The 27,238-nt window shown below is 39.5% G+C and overlaps 1 protein-coding gene and 1 long non-coding RNA gene across 2 annotated transcripts in view; both read right to left on the bottom strand.

Moving 5' to 3' along the window:
* Positions 1-27,238, bottom strand: part of cacna1ia (calcium voltage-gated channel subunit alpha1 Ia) — a 79,283-nt gene that overhangs the window by 13,625 nt on the left and 38,420 nt on the right. Inside the window, exons 14-25 of the mRNA XM_088007885.1 lie at positions 25,166-25,781; positions 24,523-24,623; positions 23,198-23,321; positions 22,017-22,085; positions 18,149-18,341; positions 17,472-17,623; positions 16,486-16,595; positions 14,086-14,219; positions 13,704-13,774; positions 10,940-11,018; positions 9,826-9,947; positions 7,178-7,627 (exon numbers count right to left, since the gene is read on the bottom strand). Of these exons, the coding sequence (XP_087864011.1) occupies positions 7,178-7,627; positions 9,826-9,947; positions 10,940-11,018; positions 13,704-13,774; positions 14,086-14,219; positions 16,486-16,595; positions 17,472-17,623; positions 18,149-18,341; positions 22,017-22,085; positions 23,198-23,321; positions 24,523-24,623; positions 25,166-25,781 (2,221 nt within the window). The remainder of the gene's footprint in view (positions 1-7,177; positions 7,628-9,825; positions 9,948-10,939; positions 11,019-13,703; positions 13,775-14,085; positions 14,220-16,485; positions 16,596-17,471; positions 17,624-18,148; positions 18,342-22,016; positions 22,086-23,197; positions 23,322-24,522; positions 24,624-25,165; positions 25,782-27,238) is intronic.
* Positions 18,632-20,312, bottom strand: LOC148158000 (uncharacterized). The gene is made up of 2 exons (XR_015764093.1): positions 20,142-20,312; positions 18,632-19,244 (listed from the first exon to the last, which is right to left on the bottom strand). It is a non-coding gene; the product is annotated as an uncharacterized LOC148158000 (long non-coding RNA).

The following is a 27,238-nucleotide window of genomic DNA, read 5'->3' as shown; positions in this document are numbered from 1 at the left end:
GTGACTGATGGACGGTCTCAAGATTTTGGCAGCCTTTACCAAAAGCCTTTTCAGCAGGTTTAACTCTGCTGAAAAAAAAAAAAGCATGCCCACAGCATGATGCTGCCACCTCCTTATTTCACCATGGTGATGGTGTGTTATGTGCTATGCTAGTTTTCAATCTCTGAGGCCTTTGCCACACAGCCAAATTGTGATTCAGTTATGCACAGCTGGGCTTGATTTAATTATCGGGCAAAAACTAAAGAGAATTAGTTACAGGCATTTATCTTTCTTAGGAGTTATAAGAATAAAATTCACTCAGCAAATAATAAAAAAAAAAAACATTTCTAAGCTTAAATAAGTTTGAAAGCTACGCACACTTTTCCTGCCACATCACAGCAATGTTTTATTTCAGGTTGGTCTGTCACATAAAATATGAAAATCTATTGAAGTTTAACGTTTGAATGTGAGAAAAAAGAAGATAAATAAATGGAGGTTTGAATATTTTTGCAAAGCACTGTTCTCGTTCACCTCTACAGCGGTAAACGTTGTACTGTCTAAGGATACACAAAGACAAAAAATTATGAGGCAATTTGTTTTGTTGCTCGAAAGCATTGTCAGTGATTATGTAGCAATCATTCTCTCTTTATAAATCTTTACTGTTTCAAAAAAAAAGAAAAAGAAAGAGAAAGAAAGACAAGATCTCGAGTAATAAAGCTCCAAATGCTCATTAGTCGAGCCACATCTAATTTTACTATCAAATCCTTGGGCGCTCAGTGTGAAGCAATTACGTTTGATATATCACCTCAATTAGGCTGTTCAATACCTTGTTGAAACAGTTTTAGATTTAGGTATTTGCTTTTTGCTCTGGGTATATTATAAGCTTTAAAGTAATTGAGCTTGAATCACTCAGGAATTTTTTATTTTTATTTTTTTATTGTCATCAATGATCCCCGCTTGCTTGAATCTCGTCTGGTAGATTTATTTCTGGAGACGCGTGCTACCGTAGCGGCGAATTGAAACTGCTTTGAGAACGAATATTCAAAACATGAATTCACTTCAGTTGAATGCATTGTGCCCGTAGCCAAAAAAAAACAACAACACTGTATTACATCAGAAGATATTTCCCAAAAGACACTGTGGAAATAAGGTCACTCCTCTTCAATTCCCGAATAAGCCCATTTTTATTATAAAATTCTGCAATGGTGCTTATGGGACTATACTTAGATCTGTTATGCAAACACACACCATCTCATATGACTCACACGGCTTTATTACGTTTAGCCATGACTTATGTTTTCAAAAAAAAAAGAAAAAAAGAAAAATGTGGGGGTTAAGATTTCAAAAGCCGACCTACTGTACTGTGAGCTGCACATTACAGGAGTGTTGTTGGTTTATGAAATAAAGCTGAAGAGCCACAAAGTGACTTTGCTGAAACTAGCTTGATAACATACAAGTGTGGAAAAAACAACAAAAAAAACACAAACTCTGTAATTCACAGGGAGGCTTTGAATATTTTGTTGAATGTGTAGGTGGCGCTTAATATGAAAAAATAATGTTTGATTGACTGCCGTTGTCTGTGTGCTGGCCCCCATTAATAACTGTATTAGTGGACAACAATGGGCTTGTCTGGAGGGACTGGAAGTTGAGAGTAAGAGAGGAGAGAGCTGAAATTAATTACTGCCTCTATCTGACTGTCACTGGCTCAGCCATTATCTCTCTCCTCTCTTGTTCCTGGACTGTAACAGTGTGTGTGCGTGTGTGTCAACTCCCTGCAGTGTAACCTTTGTAGCTTGTGCAGTTCTTTAGCAATGTTTCTGCATAAAGCTAGACACAATGAAAAGTCCTAAAAGAGTCCATCGGCGGTAGATGAAATTAGTGTCTTCCGTTCGTAAAGGGCTCCTTGCCCTGACATGCAAAACTCTGAGCACCACACAGTTAAAAAAGGGACCTTCATCCGGCCTAAAGTTAAGGAGGAAACATTTAAAGAAAAATTATTATTGAAATCTTCCCTATCTTAAAATGACAGAAGAGAAAGCAAAACCATGCAAAGATGCAACGTCTCAAATCTTGATACCCCAACGGATTTGAGGTTTAAGACCCTAATTAGTCAAGCTGATGACGTATTTAAGCAATTTCGAAAAATCACAGAAGATTAAATGTTTACGGCTGGAAGGACATGCACATATTCCAAGGGAACTAATTACGACATTTTTTTTTTTTTTGGAGGTAAAACAATAACTGTTTATGGACAATAAAGCTGGTTTAGTAAAACTGCATGAAAGCAGCAGCAGCGGCGGCAATGCACAAACTGCAGAGTCAATCTGGCTTTGCTGCATCCTCACCAAAAAAAAAAAAAAAAAAACCCTTGCAGAATGAGTCTAGTCTATTTATGAAACAACTCTGGGGCAAACAAAGCAGTCAAGGGAGGCTCATTGTGTACAACGGTCATTTCATTTCACAGAAGGCAGAGTCGATCCTCTCAACTGTTAGGCAGCGAAAGAAAGAAGGTAGCGAGTGAGCTCACATCAACCAACACAGTGGAAAAGAAACCAAAGATCGCTTCTTAATGAATAAGAAAAAAATGTAAATATTCCTGGTCAGGTCAAAATGTTTGCACTTTTTCCTATTTGTCTTATTTATCTTTCACAAACCAAAGGGCTTCGTTTGAAAATCCACGCTGCATGTCGATGTAGAAACACGACTTTAAATTTGATTCTACCCTCAAGAATTGCAGATATGTTATCAGCTTTGAGAAATTCCCCAGTTTGCTCAGGAACCAGAGTTTGCTGAGTAAATGTGCTCTCTTGCTGAACACTTCATCTGCCAAATTTGTCCGGAAAGCAAGAACAATTGTGATCCTATAAAAATAAACCAGTGCACAATTCCTGCAGTATGATTAAAATAATTTAATAAGGAATTATTTTCCTTAACATGTAGAGCCCTTGAGTAGAAAAAAAGTGGTCAGAAGATCAACAATCTGTCAGTAAATGTATGAAAGAAAAAAAAAAATATTTATTAAAAACTGTTTTCCCCAAAGAAAAATTGGAAACGGAAGGGATTCCTCCAACTTGCAAATCATTAATTCGAGTAATGTGATTTTCAGTGCACAAACAAGCAGCAGGAAGTCACAGATCCCAAAGACAGCTCTGCATAGAGAGCAGTCATTCTTGAAATGCTGATGAACAACACCGGCTAAAAATTACTTTTGGGAACACTGGGACTCTCAACAGAGCAGAACTGCATTCAAGACTTTATTTTTGCATTAAACAGATATTCTAAGTTAACGTTATAAGTTCTGTTCTTGTCAGATTGGCAACATTTGAGACGGAGGAAATCAGTTTATCTGTCATAATTTGTAAGTGTTTTGGACCTGCATCTGTGTTTCTAACTCTGACAATTTCTTTATTATTTACATAGATCTGCTCTGAGTCCATTCCTCTGGGTGTTTACTCCTAGCATACACACAATTTTTGAACAACTTTTGATCAACTTTTCTGGATAGACGAGTTTTTTAACTCTTAAACTATTAAGCAAATGAGTATTTTCTTTTTTACTGCACTCGAGCACCTAAAGTAACATTCACGGTAGCACACGGCAAAAAAACCCCAAGGAATCGGGCTGTGTATAAAATACGCTGGTCTGCTTGATCCCTTACTGCATCACTCTGGAGAAAGAGAAAACAGAGCAGGGAGGATGGATATAGAAAAAGCGGGGGTGGATCCTGCCACTGCATTAACTTCCTTTGTCAGCCAGCACCGAACTAAAAATGGCTCTACGCAGCCAAGATTAGCTCTACAAAGGTGAAACTCCTCTCGGCAGAGGGTGAGTCATCTTCTTGTTTGTGGATATCTCAGGTGATCATTGGATATTTCATAATAGGAGCGTGAGTCTCTGCGGACTGTCTCCTTCTTACACACTGGTCTAGGAAGTGAGATTATAATTAACCCACAAACAGGAACCTGCAAGAACCCAAAATGGGAAAAAAAATGTAATTGGGGAAAGAAAAAAAAAAAGAGGAAAAAAAAATACTCCACTCTGTAACAAAGGCTGCTCGAACTGCTAACGCAAAAAAATGTAACTTAAGTTATATGTGACATAACTCTGTCTTTCATGTTTTCCATGAAAATCTGTCTTTCATGTTTTCCATGAAAACATGAAAGACAGATGATCTGATCCAAATAGTGAACTCATCGCTCTCTTCAGGTGTTTTCCCCCAGGCTTTGAAAGCAGCTGTTATCAAACCACTGATAAAAAAGAACAACCTGGACAAATCACTACTGCAGAATTACAGGCCGATCTCCAACCTCCCATTCATCAGCAAAATTATTGAAAAAGCAGTTTTTAAACAATTAAATAGTTTCCTAACAATAATGAATCTCTTTGACTCCTTCCAGTCTGGTTTTCGTGCTCACCACAGCACGGAGACGGCTCTTGTAAAAGTGTTCAATGACATCCATATAAATACAGACAGTGGGAGAACCACAGTGCTGGTTCTGTTGGACCTCAGTGCAGCTTTCGACACTGTTGACCACAACATTTTACTGAATCGACTGGAGAGTTGGGTCGGACTCTCCGGTCCAGTGCTCCACTTGTTTGAATCTTACATAAAGAACAGGGATTTCTTTATTTCAATTGGAAACTTCTCATCAGAGAGGTCAAAGGTCACATGTGGGGTACCCCAAGGTTCAATCCTAGGACCCCTTCTTTTCAATATTTATATGCTCCCACTGGCTCAGGTTATAACAGGAAATAAGATCAGCTACCATAACTATGCAGATGATACGCAGCTCTACATCACGATGTCACCAGGTGACTCTGAACCCATCCAATCACTGAACAGATGCTTAGAACAGATCAATGTGTGGATGTGCCAAAACTTTCTCCAGCTGAACAGAAACAAAACTGAAGTTATTATCTTTGGACCTAAAGAGGAGCGAACTAGAGTCAATGCATAGCTTCAATTATTACAACTGGAAACCAGCAATCAGCCCGAAACCTGGGAGTAGTGATGGACTCTGATCTGAACCTTCAGAGCCACATAAAGACAGTCACAAAGTTGGTCTTCTATCACCTGAAGAATATCTCCAGGATTAGAGGACTTATGTCTCAGCAGGATCTAGAGAAACTCATCCATGCGTTTATCTTTAGCCGCATTGATTACTGCAACAGCATCTTCACAGGTCTGACTAATAAATCAATCAAACAGCTGCAGTTGATCCAGAACGCTGCTGCTCGCATTCTCACTAAAACCAGGAAGATAGAGCACATAACATCAGTTTTAAAGTCCCTACTCTGGCTCCTTGTAGCTCAAGGAATAGACTTTAAAATACTGTTGTTAGTTTATAAATCACTGAACGGTGTAGTACCACAATACATTTAAGATCTGTTATTGCTGTACCAACCGTCTTTGGTTCTGGTCTGCTCTGCATCCCCAGAACCAGAACCAAACGAGGAGAAGCAGCATTCAGTTTCTATGCACCACAGATTTGGAACAAACTTCCAGAAAACTGTAAAACAGCTGAAACACTGAGTGCCTTTAAATCTCAACTTAAAACCCACCTGTTTAGAGTTGCTTATGGCTAAATTAGGTTTAGAGTGTGGGTTTTGAGGTCTTCGATGTTTTTAATGTTTTTATCTATTTATTAATTTCTTTTTATTTCTCTTTCTCACTGTTTACGTTTTAATGATGTAAAGCCCCCCGGAAAACGTCCCAGTTAAACGACGTTTAACTAAAGTCCTCAAAGGGGTGCGGGTTTTAATGTTTTTATCTTTTTTAATCTTTTTTTTTTTTTTCAAAATGTCTTTCTCTTTCTCACTGTTTATTCAATGTCACGTGCTGTTTTTATTTTAATTATGTAAAGCACTTTGAAATGCTATACAAATAAAATTTGATTGACTGATTCCAGTGTCACTGTTTTACTGAGGGATGTTTTTTCTTTTCTTTTTTTGCTGCTTCATATTTTCACAAATATGTTAATTCAGCTGCTCCTGTGGAACAACGCCAACACAAAGCAATGTTTTCTTATTTAATCTCTTCACTTGTTTCCCTTCTGACAATGACTTTGACATATCCATCTGGAAATGCGAATCCCAACACACTAAGCTTGAGGCGATACGGTAGCAAATGTATCGCAGGAAACTGCATCTAATTTTAGACCATAACATATGCATAATCTTTTACTTTGCATATTTGACAAATTAAGTCGGTTTATACCATTTCATATTGCGTATGGTGTGTTGTAGCACAATACACAATGTTTATTGGAATACCTGTGCATGTGTGTAGAAACCTCTAAAAGAAAGGCATGTTTTACTGCAGCAGCAGAATTTCCTACTGAAAATGTTTGCAAAAACATCTTTCCTTGGGAAAAACAACAAACTTTAATGTTATTTTTTTTAATCAAACAATTCATGCTCATTGGCATCCCAAACGATAACCTAATAATATACTTTTGTGAGACTAGAGCTTGATTTGCATTGAGCTGAATCAATTTCCAAACATCAGGGAGCTGGTAAACCTCAATTTTAGTCACTTTAATGCAACAAATGTGAAAAAAAATATTCAAGGGTTAAGGTTACTTTTGCAAGGCACTGTATGTCTTAAATAATTACCATTTGTCTTTAGCAATGTTTGTGAAACAAAAAATCTTTGAAGAGTAAGAATTTAGGCTTACTAAGCCATCTATTGACTTTTCTTCTACTGGCTATTCCGTATCCTTCTGCTCTTCTGTTGTAGGTTTTCTTTCATAAACGAAGCAGATTGTACTATGTATAATGTTTAGATGGGTAGGGCAAAAAATCGCTTCAGAAAAAATACTGATACTGATATTGTGGTTTCTGTTGACAGATCTTGAGTGTAACAGGGGATTCACAAAGAATTACTACTTCTGAAGCTAAACTAGACGTGTTTTAGATTATAATCTGTTTCCTTCTTTTGACTGGCAGAAGTTTTCTATTTTAAAAGAATTTCATAATCCAACTTTAACAGAAGAGCAACTCTAAGTAGCTTCGGGAAGATTTTTGATTAAATTTGCGTACGTTTCTTTCCCAACCTGAATCAGTCTGATCTTACTGTTTAAGCTTTGAAGCGTTACTGCAGACATCCTCGTCCACCAACCGCAAGCATTCAAAATGAGTCATTTACATTTCCACTCAGTTAAAATGTACCCAGACACACGCATACAGAAATACTCACTTGTGCTGGCGAATACGACTGAGGAGAGTCACAGGAATTGTAAGGTCCCTGGTTTGTTACAGGATGTCGCAACCTCCTCCCTCCTTCCCCCGTCTCGCCTCTGGCACCTCCGCCCCTCTCCCTTCTGCCTGGCGCAGCTCCAAGCCCCGATCCAACAGTCAAAAGTCCTTTGTCAACCCCCAGACCCCCGCAACTGGGGGCGCCCATGCAACAGAGGGTGCCCTGGGCCAGCTCAAGCTCAATTTCTGCATCCATCTCCGCCTCCTCTTGGGCCTCCTTGTTGGAGTCGTCCAGGTGCTTCATCAGCACGGCCACCACCACATTGATGAGCACAAACTGGGCGGTGAGCACAAAGGAGACAAAATACATGGGCGAGATAAACTGAAGGCTCGGATTGCAGCCATAGTCCACACCGGAGTCATGGCTTGGTGGGCACTCCCGCAATGTGTCCTAGTGAGGCGTGAGATGAGGAAGGAAAGAAAGAAAGAAAGAAAGAAAGAAAGAAAGAAAGAAAGAAAGAAAGAAAGAAAGAAAGAAAGAAAGAAAGAAAGAAAGAAAGAAAGAAAGAAAGAGAGGAAGAAAGGAAGAAATAAAGAAAGAAAGAAAGAAAGAAAGAAATAAAGAAAGAAAGAAAGAAAGAAAGAAAGAAAGAGAGGAAGAAAGGAAGAAATAAAGAAAGAAAGAAAGAAAGAAAGAAATAAAGAAAGAAAGAAAGAAAGAAAGAAAGAAAGAAAGAGAGGAAGAAAGGAAGAAATAAAGAAAGAAAGAAAGAAAGAAAGAAAGAGTGAAAGAAAGAAAGAGAGGAAGAAAGGAAGAAAGTCAGGGATTGTCAAAATCAAATAAGATTTCTGCTTTAAGACTCCTGAAAAATACAAAAATATACATTTTAAGTCTATAAAATACTTTTAAAACAAGTGCTAATTCATCAAAAGCGTACTGGAACTCTAAAAATATTGAAGAACTATAACTGTAAACGATTCCTTTTTCCTGCCACTCTTTCAGTAGTTTAATATATTCTGTCAAATGATGCTTCCACCTGAGCTTTGGATCTGTGCAGCTCCTCCACAGTCGCCACAAGCCTTTTTGGCTGCTTCTATGAATAATGCTGCTCGAATAAACACACTCAGATTAAGCTGTGGAGTTCACACTACAGCACTGAAATAATTCATTTCGATGCTTCTTGCAGCTTTTTGCAGCAATGTCAATAGAAATTAACGTTACAATATTAAAGCACCAATTAACTGATTTTGTTTAATTTTTACTTCATTATCCAGTCTTTTGATTCTCTTCCACTCTAGTTGACACGAGTGCTGTGGACTTTCATCACAGCAAAGCTGAAGTGACAAGAGTTTTCTGCAGGAGGAATGCATATCTCAGCCAGGCTGTGACCACACATAACAATTTCAGCCCTCTGAGCTGAAGCTGGTCTTTTGTGTCTAATTTGGCTTGACATTTACACACTGTGCTCCTTCACAAAACATCTCCAATTTCAGACTACACCCCCCTCTCCATCTTATTTCTATGCACATTTCAGACATTTGCTAAACTAAAGCAGGCATTTTCTAACACACAAACATCGTCTCTCTCTCTCGCTCTCTCTCTCCCTGTCCGTTCCTCTCATTGCGATGCCATCATGTTTTTCATTTCTGTTTTCATTTTGCCTCTGGTTAGGAGAAAGAATAATAAGTGGGACTTTTAACCCCTCTCCACTTGTGGCACAGTTCACTGTAGTTCCCAGCCCCAAATATTTCATTTTCTCTCGTGATTGCGTCACTAATTCCATCTCAGTTTCTCAGCTTCCCACTAATTCATAGCAGATCTTCTGTTAATGCGTAGATAGATTTATTTATTTTTTATGTCTCAAAAACTAGAATTCACTCTCAAAACCGCCATCTGCAGTCCACCTGCATTTTTTTATGTGCAATACAATCTGTGCTGCATAAATCTAATCTGAGGAAACTTGCTCCAGTATGATTAGTTTTCCCTTCACAGTGTAGGTATGTTGAAGAGGTGCTGATGGATGTGGAGTCATTGTAAAATTGTGTTTTTGCAAAGAGAGAGATCTAATCCTCATAGTAAGCTATTCCATTTTTATCATCAGTAGATTTCTAAACTCAGCAACACGTTGTGGCTGTGAGACGTAGAGTGTTTCCAGTTTCTTTTTAACCTTTTATATACATTTCTGAAAACCTGCCTGAAATTAAGCTGCGTCTGTGTGCTCTGCAGTGCTTTGTAAAAGGATGCATATCTCTTAAGCTTTGTCAACATTTGACAGATTAGAAAATGATTTTAGCAGCAAGCTCCATCGAGATATTTACAGCTTTCGATATTGAGCAAAGATGGATTCATGAGTGACAGAATAAAGGAGGATAAATAAAAACTTGTTCCACATTTTTATTTCTCAAGGCATTTTGAAAATCAAAAAAATCATTTTCCACTCCCTTCACAATTTTACAACTACTCTGTAGACGTGTCAAATACAATCCAGACACTGTTTATGTAACAAGTCCACGTAAGGTTGTGGTCGCACAGTTACAAAATGCGAAAATCTTGTAGACGTGTGAATGCTTTTTAAAGTTACTGTACGTCTATTTGAATCCTTCATGACGCCACACCCAGTAAAAAACTGACTGAGGGAGCCTTTGTACCTTCATGATGCCGTTCCAGTTGTCGCCCGTGGAGACTTGAAACAAGGTCAGGAAGGCCATGCCAAAGTTTTCAAAGGTAGCGTGACGACTCATACCTTCACACGGATAGTCTTCATTGCAAACTAAGAGTGAGAGTGAGGTTAACGATGGAGCCAAATTAGGAGAGAAAAAGGGGGAAATACATGAAGAGGTGGTGAGAGGAAAATAAAAGCCAAGGAAAGGAATGGGACGGGATCACAAGAAAGAAACCGTCAGTCGTTGGAAGAGAACTTTTTCCCAAAGTCAGAGAGTCAGCGACGTTAGTGGTATGTGCTCGTTTCCAGTTTTCTTCGAGGTCTGACCGCATGATTATTGTTCTTCTAATCTCTGACTTCCTTTTAATAGCACAAAATGTGAACATAAAAGAGACAACACACCGCTGGCTCTGTGACAAAAGTAGAACAGTTCTATCGCAACTTTATTTTGCTTAGGCAGAAGCCAACATGGTCTATTCAATGAAAATTGCTTGGAATGAGGTCCTTATGTTGCCAAGGAAGAGAGATAGATGATGGGAGATAGATCATCCAGCTTGGGTCAGGATAGTTTTGAGACACTGTTTATGTAACAAATCACTGGATAATGGCTCGATTCCCAAGGGGCTGTCAAGAATGGCCTCAGAAGAAAATACTTTAAAATTGGATAAGTGCAGCAGAGACAATAAGACGATTACTGGGGGGAAAGGTTAACAAAATTCTGAGTGCACAGGTCAACGCTTAAAGTCAAACTGTCCCTCGTCCCTGTGACATGCAGTGCTTTGCAAAAGTATTTGATAGCCAGATACTATGGGTCAAATTTAAATATTTTACATTTATTTTACAGTTCCCCTCATCATAATGCCCCTAAATAAAATCTAATCGCACTAGTGGACCCAATTTTCCAAGCAATTCCTGCAAAAAGGAAACATCATACATATGTCTTCATAAAATATATTGAATTTTAGTGAAAAGGTTGAAATGAGAAGCTTTACAAGGCACTGCATTGTATATCAATTAGATAAATATTGTTGAATATAAGTGCAATAAACCTTCACCTGGTATCAATATCCCTTTGCTGAAGATAAGTGGTAAAATCTTACCAAGTTCTCCAAAAAGCTCTACTCCTAAGGCGGCGTAGATGAAAAACAGCAGCATGAAGAGCAGGCCCAGGTTACCCACCTGCAACACATTGACATGCATGAGTAAATGTGCACAGAAACACATAACACTGCACATGCAAACAAAACAAAGCAATCTTCTATTGTGTAGCTGCCTTACTGCAGTTCAAACACCTGCAACAAAACCATCAGCACAACAGCAATTCTCTAATCTCTAGTTATCTGTTTAATGCAATTGAAAACATTTCATTAAGTTTCATTTAGCAAAACTCTAAAGTCCAAAGTGTTAAAATGCAGCTTTAAATAAACCTACTGCCATTAGAATAGAAACAATCTCTTTAGTTTCTTTTTATTAATTCGAGCAACATTTAAAAACTGCAGAAAGTGCTTTTCGGTAAGATTTCCTCTGTTTATTCTCGGAAATGTCTGTCGGTTATGTTGGGGTTACTCAGCTTGTTTTTTGCTGCACCGTTCTTATGTTGCTGTGTTCGGATCTGTAAACTGCTGCGTGGCTTATCTGGAGACTCAAAGAAGTGAACCTTTGGTGCTTTTTTATGAATTTTGGAGTTTGGGGGTTTTGGGACTTGGCTCGGTTCCACCGCTAAACAGCCTCCTGTTAGCACAACTTAACAGGAATGAAGATGTTAGACAGCACTTGGGGCTAAAATCTAATCCCATTACTGGGAAATGAAACAGTCGCGCTGCTCTGCTGAGAGTAAGAACATTTTTCTGGCTGCTGGAACTAGACATGTCCAAAAACAAAGCATTAGTAGCTAACCTCTTTTTCCAGCAAAAACAGAGAGGTTAGCTTCAGTAGGCTGAAGGTTTTTGTTTTTGTTTTTACTTGGCATCGTTTAGGCTGGAAATTCCTTGGCTCCCCTTGATCCTGTTGCCAATTCTCCTCTGCTCCTTTCTTTTGATACATTTCAATAGATACTGACCACTGCAGACTGTCGACATCCCACAGAAACTGCAGTTTGGGAGATTCTCTGATGCAGTCTTGTGCTAAACTTGCTCAAACCCTTATTCTGTCCATTTTTTCTGCTTCTATCAAAATGTTTGTTTGCTGTCTAAGCAAGTGACAAGATTAAGGGATATTAGATCTTATTCACTTCCATGATCATATTTTTTATGCTTGTTTGGTGTAAGTTCAGCTGTTATTAACAAAAGCCACGCCTCGCTTTGCAATAAAAGTCACTCCTTTTAAATTACTATACATTTAAATGTCTTGTAAATATATTACACTGTATTCCCTTAGATTTTAAGGCATAAAGACTGTTAGAATCTGCGGTGTCGTATTTGACGGAATGGAAATTAAATTTGCAGCTTGCCATTTCAATTGCACAATGAAATATCACCTGAGGTAAAAATCTGTCACCAGGTATAATTCTGTCAGCATCGCTATGTGCACACAGACCCCGTGCACAAAAAGAGACCTCCTGGAACTGTTTAATTAGCCTTAGTTTTAATTACCTGCCTGACTGCCCTTGGGACAAAACAAAAGCCCGGGTGTTAATGAGGGAGGGATCAATGGAAGAGAAAGACGAGGAAGCCACTTTCCTTCAGACCTGGCAGCCCTCCCCGCACCGCGCCACCTGTTCTGTGTGTTTGCCTCGTCTTGCTTTTAATGGTCAACGGATCACATGGGAGTGTGCCTCTCCATAAATGAGACCTATCTGCGTCAGGACGGCACCAATGCTTTGACGGTTAGCTTTAGGAGCAACACTCCTCCCTCCCTCCTGCTTTTCTCTTCACGCTTTGGCATACACACGAGAGATGATTCCTCGTTTCCTGAAAACTCTGCAGCAAAAACAAAAACTAATTTCTCCGTTGTGGATTTTGTTCCGTTTCAGCTCTTTTGCGATACTTGAGTATCTCAGGCTGTTAAACAACTTTTTATTTTCAGACTACAGACAATCAGAATAAAAAGCAGACCAAACCAACATCGCCCTATGCGAAAATTAATGATGAACCACCTTGTTTTAGTGCAGTTTCGATGAAAACTCTCAGGCCTGATAAGTAGAACCTGTCTGACAGGAAGTGGGCTATAAAAGAAGCAACATTTCATTTCTCAATGTACTTAAACTGAAGAACAGTCAGGTGTACGAAAGAACAGGGACGGTGTGTTCAGAGTAGTGGACGGAGTTAGCTTTCTCTTTTTCTCATTACACTTATTTACACCTTTGTCTCAATAACTATAATACCAAATGGATCCTTTTGTCTCAGAAAGCATCTGTAGATCATATTTGTTGTGAATCACTGCCATGTAGAAACTACAAAATGAAACAAATAGGCGCCGTTTCAAGCAATCTTTCATAATTTCATGTTTTCACTTTTGCTATTTAATTTTTTTTAAGCATGATTCATCGTCTACCATGTCTTCACTTCCAAGCTAATAATTTTTGCAGCGTCAGTATGTACAAACAAAGCTGGCATTCACTGCTGCAGCTGAAACTGAAGTGCACTGGAGTAACAGGAAAGAAATATTGCGACTGTGATCTCAGTAAGGAAATCTCCATTCTGTAGTGCTGAAAGCAAAGTCAAGACAACTTCTGTGCACATGCATTTGTGTTCCACTTTCCTAGACTTTGATTTAGGGTTTGATAGGGTTGTCTAAAGGTCAACAGTAAATGAGAAGCAGGGTGCGTTTCCCAAGACTATTGATGGAGACTGACCAAATTTCTCTAAGGAATTGGGGTGTCTGAGTCGGGGGGGAGGACGGCGTGCAGACGGCGTTCAGGTGTACCTGAGGCAGGGCTTGAACAACTGTATCCAATAAGGCTCTCATCCCGGTCGCCATCTTCAGCAGCTTCAGCACTGTGTGAGCATTTGGAAAAAGACACAAAAAATAAATGAGATTAAAGATCATTCAATGGAGATGTTTTTTTTAGGTTCAATGTAACATAATACATAAACATTAGACAATTGAAATATTTCTGTCCTTCTTAGCAAAGAGAACAACACTTCGAGCTACTGCAGCTATGCAGCAAACTGACCTGTGAAATTATTTAACGGTTTAAACATTTATGCTTTAACACGCTAACAAGATCGTATCTTTTATTTACGGGAGGTGCGGTGTGAAACGAATGTGCCAGAGAGAGGATTTCTGAAGCGTCTGGCATTTGTACCTCGTGCTATCCTCAGAACCCTCATGATTCTGATGATAGTGGGGTTGATGGGCAGGGCGGCGCTGATCTCAATTTCCTCCAGAGTGATGCCCATTACTGACAAGAGAACAATGGCGAGGTCCAGCTGATTCCACCTGACACAGAGTCCAAAAATATCCAATCAGGATGCAGATCAAACCTCTTCACATTTCGCTTATGAAAAGCAACACGTTCTTTTAATCTGTAAAATGAGTGCAGGTCATTTTTCAAAAAAATATTTTTCTTTTGAGTTAGGCTGCATTTAAGCTAATTTCCTGTCATGCATCCTGTCTTGATGCGTTGTTGTACCTGACATACTAGCATGTAAAAGGCTTAAAAGGAGAAAATTTAAAAAATGTGTTATGCTCTATTTTTTTTAGGTGCAGGCTTTTAACTTTTTTAAGTTCAAACAGTAAGAGGTTTCTTTAAATGACCTTCAGTAACTGCATCTGGTTGTCTGCTGTCACAGTGTTTCTTATCGTACTACACTCTGCTCCTGATGACAAAATGCTGTTGCTGAGCAACAACCTACAACTCATATGACAAGTTATTCTTGTTTTTTAGTTGCTTAAGTTCAGCTTAGGACTGCCAGGCCAAATAAAGAAGAGAAAGTCAGAAAAAGTCTAGATCTGAGATCACAAATGAGGCGTCTGCCATGAATAATGGTGTGACACCTGTCGTCCTTGAATCATCAAGCTTTTCATGAAAGTCTTCTCTGCTGCAGTGTGACTTCCTGTCAGTGATTATTTGTCCTATGCTCACTTTTTCTTCCTCCTCAATCCCACAACGCTCCCCTTGTAGCCACATTTGAGCGGTGCCCATGATATTTCATTTATTTATGTATTTTTTAAACATGCTGCAAACAAGCTCCTTTTTTCTACATTTATGTGTTAATCTCTGCTCCAGTGACCCAGTTCTGCAGCTACAAGTGACCCTAAACTATAAATCACTCTATGCACAAGGACTGTTCACGGCTGTTGCTGGCACAACATAAAAAGAGACAAAGAGCTCGAAGATAACCGAGTGATAAATTCTCCCTACATCCGCCCATCTTTTCCTCATTTCATCACTCGTTTGTGCCCTTCCTCTTTCATCTTTGATCAGACCAGCTTCCCCTGCCATATATTATCTGTCCTCCATCTCTTTCTCTAGCCGTTTCTTCTCATCCCCTCGCGCTCAGAGATTTTCACCAGGCACTAAAATAGGTCATGACATTAAGTTGCCATCAGCACCATATAAGCACCCAAATTGCCTTCCGCCTTAATTAGGCGCCATGCATCCTAGATAAGAAGGGGACATTGGTCTTGTCACTGTACATGGTGTAGTGGTATGACAGAGAAAATGAGATGGGACAATGTTGATGTGTTCTTACCATGAGGACCAAACAAAGATGAAAGTGTGAGCGATAACTTGAAGTCCTACAGCTTAGTCCTATAGCATCATGTGTGAAAAACTGTGAGACAAGTTGATTTTTTTTCTTTTTTCCAAGCAAAACCTTACAAATAACCAACAGATAACGCACAATTATGCAAAAAGGGAATAATACATTTACAGCACCCTTCACTATTATTGGCAACCTTAGTAAAAAGGTGTAAAAAGCTCTAAAATGAATCATTATCTTAATGAATAGCATAAGTAAAAATGTAGAAATTCAGAATTTACTTGACTATATTTATTTAGAGGAAAGCTCCTCATCCAACAAGGAGAATCAACGTTTCACAATAAATAGAGAAAGAACAAAATTATATGTTAAAGGTTATTTCACAGCATGAGCATTTTACATGTTTTAAATAATTTAAAATAACTTTGTGTGCTTCTAGTGATTTTTGTTTGTGAAGAGGGATTTTCTTCCTCACTAACAAAATCTACTTCAAATATATATCCAGTTTCTCTTAGTATAATATTATGTCTCTGCAACAAACCACACTTATTTAATTAGTAGGAATAAAAGAAAAACATCTTTATGTTTTTCATCCATAACAGGGATATTTAAAAAAGAAAACGCAGCTCAACGCCGATTCAAACATTTCAACACATTTTATAATCCTCAGTGTTGTCAAAACTGTTGGACCTCATTCCATTAACACTTGATCAAAGAAAAATTATGACTTAAAAAAGCACTTTGAGCTAAACAGCTATTTATTGTGGCACTATTTATATGACATTTTCAGTCAAGAGATTAACATTTGTGCCAGAGCTCTAATCGCCCCTTTAATGTTTCAGACCTTTTTTTAATCGCATTTGTTACAAGTATACATAAAAAAAATTAAAAAAATTTAAAAAAGTAAACCGTCTTGCAGTCATATTAAAATAAAACTAATTTACAATCCATTTCTTACCAACAATGCTGACGATTCAGCAGGTGTAAATTCGAGCCATTACCTGTCTTTGAAGAAGCGCCGAAATCCAAATGCGATGAGCTTGAGAATGGACTCCAACACAAATGTGGAGGTAAAGAAATAGTTGCAGTACTTGAGTGCAAGGTCCAGCGACTGAAAAAAATAAATAAATAAAAAAGACAGTGAGAGAGCCATGGAGTGTGTAAATGTATGTGGGAAATAGAAAAGAGGACCCATGTTAGAAGACCCAGCAACAACCGTAAGCTGGAATTGTTCCAGTTATTTCTGGACTGAAATCAAAAAAAGCCTGAGGTCACCTCAGAAGATTCCCCCTTTTTATGATATTACATACACTAATACACTACGTCCTCCAACGTACATTCAAGTCAAGGTGAGTTTCAAGCGTTAACGAGCCAAGCATGTTGTAATTATTTAAAAGCTGGTCCACAGTTATGTCCTCCTGCAATCTTTGTTTGGCTCTTTCCTCCTTTCACACAAACACAGGCGTCTCCTGACAAATGGGAGGCTGCCAAATGTCAGGACCAACAACTGACAAACACAGGTGAGACCTGTGATATTTATCTAATGCTCAGTCCATTTGAGAAACCCTGCGCCATTTTCAAAGGTCAAACGGGTGTCTTATCTCGAGATAATCTCCTTTCTCTTTAGCGCGAAAACCGCTACCAGGTATTAACCTGCATTTGTTGTGTGTGAAGGGACAGATGCACTACTCTGACAACAGCCACGTTGAATCAGAGCTTTTGTGTCAGCACCACAAGCTGCAGAGAAACCTGACCTCAGTCGGCTTGTGGTTGCAAGACGGTTGGCTTGCAGGCGGCATCATTGGACCCGTTTGGAGGTGAGAAGATGTGCTCTTACGTAAGGAAAATGTCATAAAATGACAAAGCAGAGTTAGATAAATCAAAAACAATCACGTAACCTACATTTTTCTAGTGGAACTTTGCTTTCACACTAACTGGACGTGAAGCTTTTAGACCCTACAAAGACCAAGGAAGCAATTCTTCTTACGTGAGGTTGGTTGTAGTGCTCTAACGACATCGTGATGACATTTATACAGATGATGAAGGTGATGATGAGGTCCAGGTAGTGGTTGGTGCAGAGCGTGTGGATCATCAAGCGCATGTTGCCGTAGCTGGCGTAGTAAGGCAGCTTCTGAGCTTCTGTTAGGGGAAAAAAAAACAAAAATAAAATATCAACAATATAAAGGTAATTTAATTGCTTGTTGTTAGTGGAACGTTAATGTTCAAAAGTAATGAGTGGATCAATATTTTCACCAACTATGAAATGAGCAGACAAAAAAAACAAAAAACAATAATTCTCCTGATGCTTTAACAAAATGTCATATATTTCATTGGGATTTCATGTCACAGTCCAAACAAAGCAGCACATGAATCATTTTATTTAGCATGTGTGCTGCTTTGATAGGAACAGATCTGACCAGTAAGTTTGCTGCTGTTTGTTAATCAAATAAAATCCCAGTAAAATGCAATCAAGTCAAACTGTCATTTGATAAAATGTGGAAAAGTTCAAGAAGAAGAAGAAAAATAATTTTTGCAAGGCAAAGGAAATTACATTTTGCCAATACAAAACCACTTCTGTTCAATGCTCTCTAACCGTTTAACCTCTGATTTATCAGTTGTCACCATCTGTCGTGATTGCTTATTCCACTCAGTCATCTCACTTACTCCTCCTCTTTTTTTCCATCCGCCGCTGTCGCTTCTCCTCGCGTCTCTTGGCCTCCTCCACTTCCTGATGCTGGCGACACTTGTGGAAGTTTTCCACCACAACGCCAACGAACATGTTGAGGACGAAGAAGCTGACGATGAGGAGGAAGGAGATGAAGTACAGGAGCATCCATGGGTTGTTGTTGGTTATCGGCTGCAGCAGTCGGAGTGGTGGAATGATTTAATGGAGGCAGATTGGATGGGAACAAATAAGGAAGACATAATAGTAATCAGAAAAGAGGCTGATTTTTATTTATTTTATTTTTTTTATTTTACATAAAAACTTAACATGAAAATACCTGTTGGTCAACACCCACTGCATCCAGGCCGTGGTACATGATATTTACCCAGCCGTCTTTGGAGGCAAGTACGAACAGTGACATCAGAGCCTTGGATAAAAAGTTAATGGAGATTATTATTCTTTTTTTTTTTTTTTTTTTACAGTTTTTAATTCATTGATTATTAATTCCGGCTATAAAATAAAAATAATAATAATAATACATATGTCACCCACCTGTCCTAAATTATCAAAGTTGTATTTATGGTGGACCCACTTGTACTTTTTGTCAAGACAATCTGACTTGTTGGTGATGTTTTTGACATCAGGGCCGAGACAGTAGAAAAATTTGCCTTTAAAAAGCTGCAAGACAAAAATATATATCAAAAAAGCCTTTTGATGCCCTCTCATTACGTATTCCAGAAAGAAAAATAAGCCATTGGGTGTCACTCTAATGAGATAAAATAATGAGCTGGCTGAGAAACTCAACAGCAAAAAGTGATGTAGAAAAGAAGGAAGACAGTTAGCGATTTCTCGAGAGAAAAATACTTGGGGATTAAAGCTGCTTCACAATGAAATATTAACCCTGCAGTGACATAAACTGCTTGATCTTAAACAACACAGGGGTCTGAGTAGAAGACCCGGCTGCCTACCTGTACGCCAAGGATACCAAAGATGATAAAGAATGCACAACAGATGAGGACGATGTTGCCGATAGGCTTGAGGGAAGTGATGAGCGTCTCCACCACCAGCTTCAGTCCTGGAGCTCTGCTTATCACTCTAAAGAGGTATTACAGTAATATTTAATATGACATAATAATGCATGTATGTTTTGTGCAACTATTACTGTATTTGCACCAATGAACTGAAATATTGTATGAATTATGGAAAAAAAAAATAACTACATGATGGTATCAGATTTCACATCAGTGCCACGTAGATAGACACAAACAGAGATTTTAGATGCACATGCTGTATGACTCAACAGGTAATTTAGCTGATTGTATGTATGTTTGTAACTCTTTGTTTTCAATCAGATATTGATGTGTATTCAGATGTTATTAGATACGTGGAAAAACATGATTGTGTTCAATCATCAGTTTTTGTGTATATTTAATTGTTAATCAGTTGGTTAAATATTTTTTCAAGTGTAATAGAGCAGATTACCTTTGCTTAGGTGAACCATGTTGTATTGCTCCTTTTAGTGAATCACCATTAAACTGAACATTTTGGCAAATTGCCTATTTCAGTCAATTGAAACACACACCAAAATACACAGTAGATCTACCTTAAAGCTGCAGTATGTAAAAAAATGTTGCTATTGTGACAGAATAATATCAGACAGACGAGCTGTGAAATAAAAAAAAAAAAATCAAGTTTCTCTCCTTTCATTATGTGGTCCTACTGCCACCTACAGACATACAGTGCTTGGTCAGAACCAACCAATCAGAGCTAGGAGGAAGGTCTAAGCACTGCCAGTCACCCCCCATGTACGCCAATCAGTGCTTCTCCATTTTTTCACAAATTATCTGTCTCATATCATACTGTCATTATGCCATAATGACATAAAAACATATTTTTCGTAAGCGTTACTGCAGCTTAAAGACGAGCACAATGTTTTAATCCGTTCTAAAAATACACAATGCATTTAATTATGTCCCAGGACTTAATGCATACCTGAGCGGACGCAACGTTCGGAGCAATCTCAGTACTCTGAGCACGCCCAAGATTTTCGCCCCTCCCGCCATGGACACAACAATATCAATCAACGACACGAAAACCAGGAATCCATCCAGAACGTTCCAGCTGCTCCGTAGATAAGCCTGTTCGCCCATATACAGTCCCATGGAAACCACCTGAACAGAAAGGTGGCAAAGCAATATGATGAGAACATGTACTTGGTATATTGGGGCAGCTTGGACACAAATGGAAAGTGGAAGATTCTCTGCTTCAGACTGAATAGCAGGAACAGAAAAAAAAAGACATTGATTCCACAATAGTGAGAGGAGCAGTGAATGCAGGACAAGTTCTCCACGTGTAGAGAAGCAGTCTTAGTCTGCAGCATGCTGTAGATATGCATTCTACAGAAACGGTCCTGGAAAACGTGGTAGAAAGCAGCAAACATCTGGCACCTGCAAGTAATAATGACTGTCGCCATCGCTGATCTCGAAAACAAAGTTCACAGCTGAATGAGACCCCAAAGCTAAAGCTTTTATCTTTGCCTTCTGTGCAACATGAGATGAGACCGACGCACAGATGTTGAGCAAACATTACAGTTTAGATGCACGCAGATGGATGCTGAGTGGGAGCATCGTTTCTGCTGATGCAAAAAAAATCCGCCACTGACATTTGAAGCTGTTTGCCAAGTGTTCAGCAAAGCTTTGAGAGATCATGAAAGGGTTCTGTGCAAACATCAACACGATTGAAAGATCAGTCCGTGGGAAACATCCAATGTCCAAATGCCAAAAGTCTTAACTGATTGAAATTCTAAAAAAAAAAGTGAACTGAATAAATAGCGATGTCTTAGTGTTTGTAGTTTCGACTGAGTTTGAAAAGATTTTTTCTTTTTTTTTTATGTTTGAATGTTACAAACAAACATAGAAACAAACATTCCTCTGAAATTGGAGAGTACCAGTCCTGATAAAGAACTTCAGAGCAAACTTGTTCGGATAGGACTATACAAGAAACTCTGAATTCTCAGAAGCCACTTATAAGGGAATGAGGAGTGACTCGATACTTTTGCATAGCACTGCATCTCTTTTGATTTGTATGGTCTGCAGAAACCATACAAAAAAAATTGCATTATACATCAAACATAGTTTTTGTAACTCCAATATTTTTGCCTGAAGATGCATCAGATTGCTGACCATTTCTCCTACTGCATCGTATTTTTGTTTCCTCCCCCTCCTCTCTTCTTTTTTCTTTTTTTTGTTTGGCTTCATCTTGTATGCAGCATTCAAACAGATTATAGAATCCTATGGAGAGATTGATGTTACACAAACAAGTGCATCGACACACGTTTTGGAGGTACACACAGGCTCAAAGGGAGACATGTACCGCTTGGCCAGGGGGCTGACAAGTCTGCGGCTCCTTGACGGGCTCAGATTGGTTAATAATTGATTGCGGGAGTACATAATTGATGGCCCACTTATGCCAGACACTTTTTTCAAAGAAAACAGAGGATGGGAACGAAAGAGTGAGGGAGAAGAATGAAAGAAAAGAGAGAGAAACAAACAGATTGAGAATTACAAAAATGACTGCTCAGACCCCAGAGAAGTTAAACCATAGAAGTGGAGAGAAAAGGAAGAGAGAAATGCAGGAAGTAGGGGAATATGTATAGCAGTAGATCAGCCACTAATTAATGTCATTGCATAACTGATTTCTTTTTCCCCAGAAGAACCTGGGAAGTGGCTGCAAAAGAAAAAAACCCCAGAAGGAAACAGTATGTTCTGTGTGAGAACTGAAGGCAAGTCAATTGAAACAGGCAAACAAAGAAGACATCTCTTTGGAGCCTGCGCTGGCAGTAAAGAGAGACAGGTTGTAAAATGTTACCTTGAGAGTCATCTCGCCCACAAAGATGGCAGTAAAGATGTAGTTGGAAATGGTGAGAAAGACTCTTTCCTGTATGAGCAGAAAAGAGAGAAGTAAAGAGAGTCAAGTGTCAGAAGCACCAAATGGGCCAATCAGGAGTTTTAAAGTGTCTTTGCAGCACCTATTAGAGGATAACATTCAATATGTCATCAGAAGACGATGCTACAAGGTAAAAAACAGGAGCATTTACAAGCAGCCTCAACTTAACACACAGAGCTCCTTGCAAAAGTATTCACATCCTCTATTGGTCGTTTATACCCATTGCAAAATATGTAACACCGGAAGAAAGAAAAATCGTCAGAGTGTTCACTGAGCAGTTTTCAGAATAATCTTTCTGTTCGAATGCAGCTTTTACACAAGTCTTCTGGGCTTTGTGTCTGCCGGATTTGCATATTAACACACTGAAAATTTTGGCAATTCTCTCTTTGCAAAACAGCTCCGGCTCTGTTTATGCCATATGTCCTTATGGCCTTCACAATAATGGCTCTCTTTCTATCCACTCTTCCACCAAAACTAGATTTGAGGAGTGCATGAGAAAAAAAATCCTCTTCTTAAAACAGATTCTCCCATCTGAGCTCTAGATGTTTAGAAATCCTCCAGAGTTTCTCTCTTGGCTGCTTAGGTGGAAAAAGGGCAGGTGTGCAGCTGTATTAAAGTATATCTAAACCTTTTGTTTCATCCTACTTTTTTCTGGAAAGTAAAGATCTTTCCAGAAGGTCCTACTTCTGGGAAACTTAATCTTTTACCTGCCTCAATAGTCTACATGAAGCTGTTTGTTCACTGATTTTCCTCTGAGGCCTCCACAGGTTAGCTGGATTTGTGATAAGATTAAATTGGACACAATGGATATTTTTCTTATTACCAATCAGGTCTTCTGAAAGCAGGTACTGCATTTTATTGACGGGCATCTGACTAACGTACATGTATGCCACTCTTTACAGATTTATTTTTTTCTTTTTTGTAAGAAAACCTTCATTTTACATTTCACTCCTTTGTGTTGTTCTAACAAAATTATATGAAAAAAATACCAAAACTCTGAAGTTGGCTGTTTTCTAGTGATTTGGAAAGCAAAAAGTTGTTCAAAGGGTACGACTGTTTTAAAATGGAAAAACTGCATTGACACACATTTCACATGGATTTACCAAGCTGCCTTGAAGGATCTTTGGCCTCTCAAGAGCCACTGTGATGCAGTTGGAGAAGATGAAGGCCAACACAACATAGTCAAACAGCTTATGGGCGATGATGGACTGGCACATCTGTCTGAACCTGACGGGAGAAAACAAGACGCAGAATGCTTTTTTTTTTTTACAAAAACGCATCACAGACAGTTATTGTCCTAACACTGCGCCTGAGCTCATCTGCAACTTCCATCCAATCAAACTGGAACAGGCTCCCATGACCGCATGGTAGCTTCTTCACATCTCAGTGAGTAAATAGTCTCATTCAGGCCCTGTTTACGTAGCTTCTAATTCAAAGCAAATTACTTTTAACGGCACTCCCAGAATCCCAGGAACCCTGAGTACAGAGGGGGAACGGAGTCGAGGGATCTGAGAGAAACGCACAGAGAAAAGGGAGGGGGAGGGGCTGACGGCAGAAGGAAATGGGACGTTCAGTATGAACAGTGAATCTGCTTTCACATGAAAAGGGAGCATGTGACAGCGCACACTGCCAAAAAGCAATTAAATATTTTCACTGAAGTGCTTATCAGAACAGATGACAGGAATATAAAAACGAGGAAAATATATATTTATTGTAAATAAACATGGAGAGTTTTCAATGTTTTTTTTTTTTGTTTTTTTTTTTTAATAAAAATATTAAACCCTTCTCAGGATAATGACTTGAATGCAGATTTTAGCTTATCACTGTTAAGTGATGCAAATCACAATGACGCGTCTTGCGTCCAGTCTGCTGTTGGTGAAAACTGGATAAGACAATTATTTAGTTTTATCTGTTCTTTCGGCATGTTTAAAAACAACAACAGTGGGAGAGAAATGTGATCGTTTCAGATGATATTTCTTACTAATAATAACATTCCAAAATATAGAAACATTTTGCAAAAATTTAGAGCGATTTGAAGGTGAAACATTTCCAAATCAACTTGATCTAAATACTAAAGGTAGATCATCCATTTTTGTTGACTGGTGACTTTTTATTGGGGCCTTATGGTTCACTGCTCAGGGTGGCATTGCAAAGGGGGCGTCGCAGGCATTCTGGGAGAAAAAAAATCTGTTAGTTAAGCTAAACGTAGCAACTTTTTGCTTGAACTATACCATCTCATTTTTCAGAAAATGACACCACAAGCTGTTTATCTAAAATATTCCTTTGTTTTCTGAAAAGGTATCCATTTTTTTTTTACTATTTCTAAAGTTAAGGGCAATAGGAGTGAAACCTGTGAACAAACTCACTACTGAGCAATAAGTCTGTCACTATCCATAAATCCTAAAGCGGAAAGACAGAATTAACTCACTTGTTCTGCGGGGAGAAGAGAAAGATGGACCAGTCTTCTCTCGTCTCACACCAGTCTGGTCTGTATGCCTCCAACATCTTCTGGATTCGGAAGCATAAGCTCTGCAACAAACACAGATCAGAGCTCACAAAGGTACACACAAACACACGGCTACGAAAACGCAAAGCTTCATAGAAAGAGCCCGTTTAGGCTGCATTTTTTCAAAATTATTCACGCAAGTGAAACATTTATGTGGCAACAACTTGGACATCTTTCAACGTCACCATCTGCACAGTTCTTCTCTGATGCTTTGTAAATAGTCCTTCTCAATTAACCTTGTTTTGCTCATACACTTACTTGCTTACAAATGGGAAAAAAAATAAATAAATAAAACTCCAACGAGTGATGATCGACTGTGAGCGAGTTCACATGGAAAGTTGAGAAAAATCAGACACAGTCGACTAAATGATCACAGTGTTTTCGAAATCCAGTTCTTTAACTTCGGAGTTAACAGACTACTTGCTTCAAGTCCTAGAAGCAGATACTACTCATTTCCTCTAAGCTGCTGTCTGTCTGTGTGGAGGTACAGCTGAATATCACTTTTCATAAACGAAACAAACATTTAGGCTCTTTCGCCTTTCCACGCAAACAAACAGTAACTCACATATTCGATGTCGTCGTCCAGGTCCTCCCTGTCCTTGCTGCGTGTGTTGACCTGGGGGAAGACATCCGTCATCAGGTGGCTCTGGAGGTTCACCCCTCCGGTCTGCTCCGGCTGCCGCCTTGAGGGCGGGAGGAGCAGGTGCGACAGCGGCATCTTCCCGTTGCAGTCCTGGTGGATTCCCTCCAAGTCCCCACCGGTGCTGATCACAAGTCCTCCAGAGAGGCTCTTCTTCCTGTGGAGTTTCACGGGAGGGAGAGCATGATGTTGCTGTGGGTTCCCAGCCGGAGACTGGAGCATGTGGGGGAGCTCCAGGGAGAGAGCTCTGCGGTCCCGACGAGGTGCAAAATAGTCGTGGAGCTTCGGATGCGGCAGCTGAAGACAATGAGGAGCGGCAGCAGGCGGAGAGAGGAGGGACTCCTCTTCATCTGGTTGGATGTGATGGTGATGGTGGGGAGATGAGGAGGCACGAGGGCCGCGGATACGGAGGCTTCCTCCTACCACGCCTCCGAGACCCCCGAGACCGTAGCCGTAAAAGGGCCTTGCGGACGTCGGCGTGAAGGCCGGGCTGGCAGAGGGAGACGAGGAGGAGCAGGGTCGGCCCCCAAGGCTGCTCCAGCTGGAGCGACGGGCCCACAGGGGGTGAGGCTGGGGAGGCAGCGGACGGCCCCAGTTGTGGTAACCTCGACCTGGATACTGATGAAGGAAAATCTATTATGAATTTCTAAGAGTACAATTTAAAAAAAAATCCTCTCACTGACCTCAAAATCAAAAATAAACACTGAACAGATAGATAGACAGACAGACAGATAGATAGATAGATAGAGAGATGGTATTGCATATTTTCAAAGAAAGATTTGGTTTGAGCTTTAGAAGCTTCTTTAAACTTGTTAAAAATCGTCTGTCTCTTTAAAATCTGAGAAAAATGTAGATTTTTTTTTATTTCACTCTTTTGTTCATCCATGTTGAAAATAAACAAGAATGTTGCATTACTGGTTGATTGTTTCCGGCTACTACATCAACACCATTGATCATACACTGCAACTGGCCAGCACACACAGTTTCATGAATCGTATTTGGAACTTCCCCTGTAGTCATTTTTTACCCAAATCTGTGCCGGTTTGATAAACGAGGCCGAGAGTCTCGAGAGCTAACTCTTCTACATAGCACATATATTGTTATTCAGTCAGGAGCTAATGTGGTTAAAGTTTACGTTTACAACCTTTTCCACTTACCGCAGCCCTCCTCTCCAGGTCAGCTCTGCCCAGAGAAATAACACTGTTCTTTCTGGAGCCGAGTGCAAAGGTCAACTTCTCTCCTGGAAACAGACCAGCAGGCAACAATGACATGTCCAGGTGTCCATTAGGGGTCAGGGTACAGATCTTTGGGTCTGCAGAAGACAGGAGGAAAAGTGCAGGAGGCAAACAAAGGAAATCAACAGGAGTGTTAAGTGGAGGTAAAGCGAAAAATAAGACAGATGAGTGGAAAGAAACTGTCAAAAGGAGAAAGGAGGAGCATTAAATACACCCCTTGCCTTTCTTTGTTTATGCTTTGTCTGCTGCTGCTATGAAAGCAGAGGCCTCCGCATCACTGTACACAATAAATGTCCCAAAACAATGTTACAGCCACCTCCAAGGGGCAGAGGAGGATTTAATTCACAATAAATTGTCTCTCAGAAGGCAGAAAGAAACTCATAACAGTGAAACAAAGGGATATCTGCCAGTGGTTTATCCATTGCTGAACGTGTCTTTGGGAGAAATTGGTCTTTAAAAAACAATTCAAATGTGCTTTTCTTCCACCAACAGTGACATTTAAAAAGGTACACTTGAACTCCGGGGAACGGTGATCAGACACCATCAGACGGCTCCCTAATGTGCTGCTAAATGCCGCTCCGCACTGCAGTCCATCGCCGGTTCATTCCTGCCTTTTCAGCAACTATGAAGGGATATGCAGAGAGAATGCTAGAACAGAAATGGAGTTTGCAAGCCATAAAGTTTATTAAGCTTACATCTTTAGTCTGGGGAAGGTGCTTAGCAAGCTTTTCTTGTGAAAACTGTAGGGATTTTATGCCACAGG

This window comes from Poecilia mexicana, unplaced genomic scaffold, assembly GCF_051168715.1.
Source record: "Poecilia mexicana isolate PSO_F unplaced genomic scaffold, ASM5116871v1 scaffold_8, whole genome shotgun sequence".
Lineage (NCBI taxonomy): Eukaryota > Metazoa > Chordata > Actinopteri > Cyprinodontiformes > Poeciliidae > Poecilia > Poecilia mexicana.
Note: the sequence above shows the minus strand (reverse complement) of the source record. Positions and strands in the feature narration are given on the sequence as shown.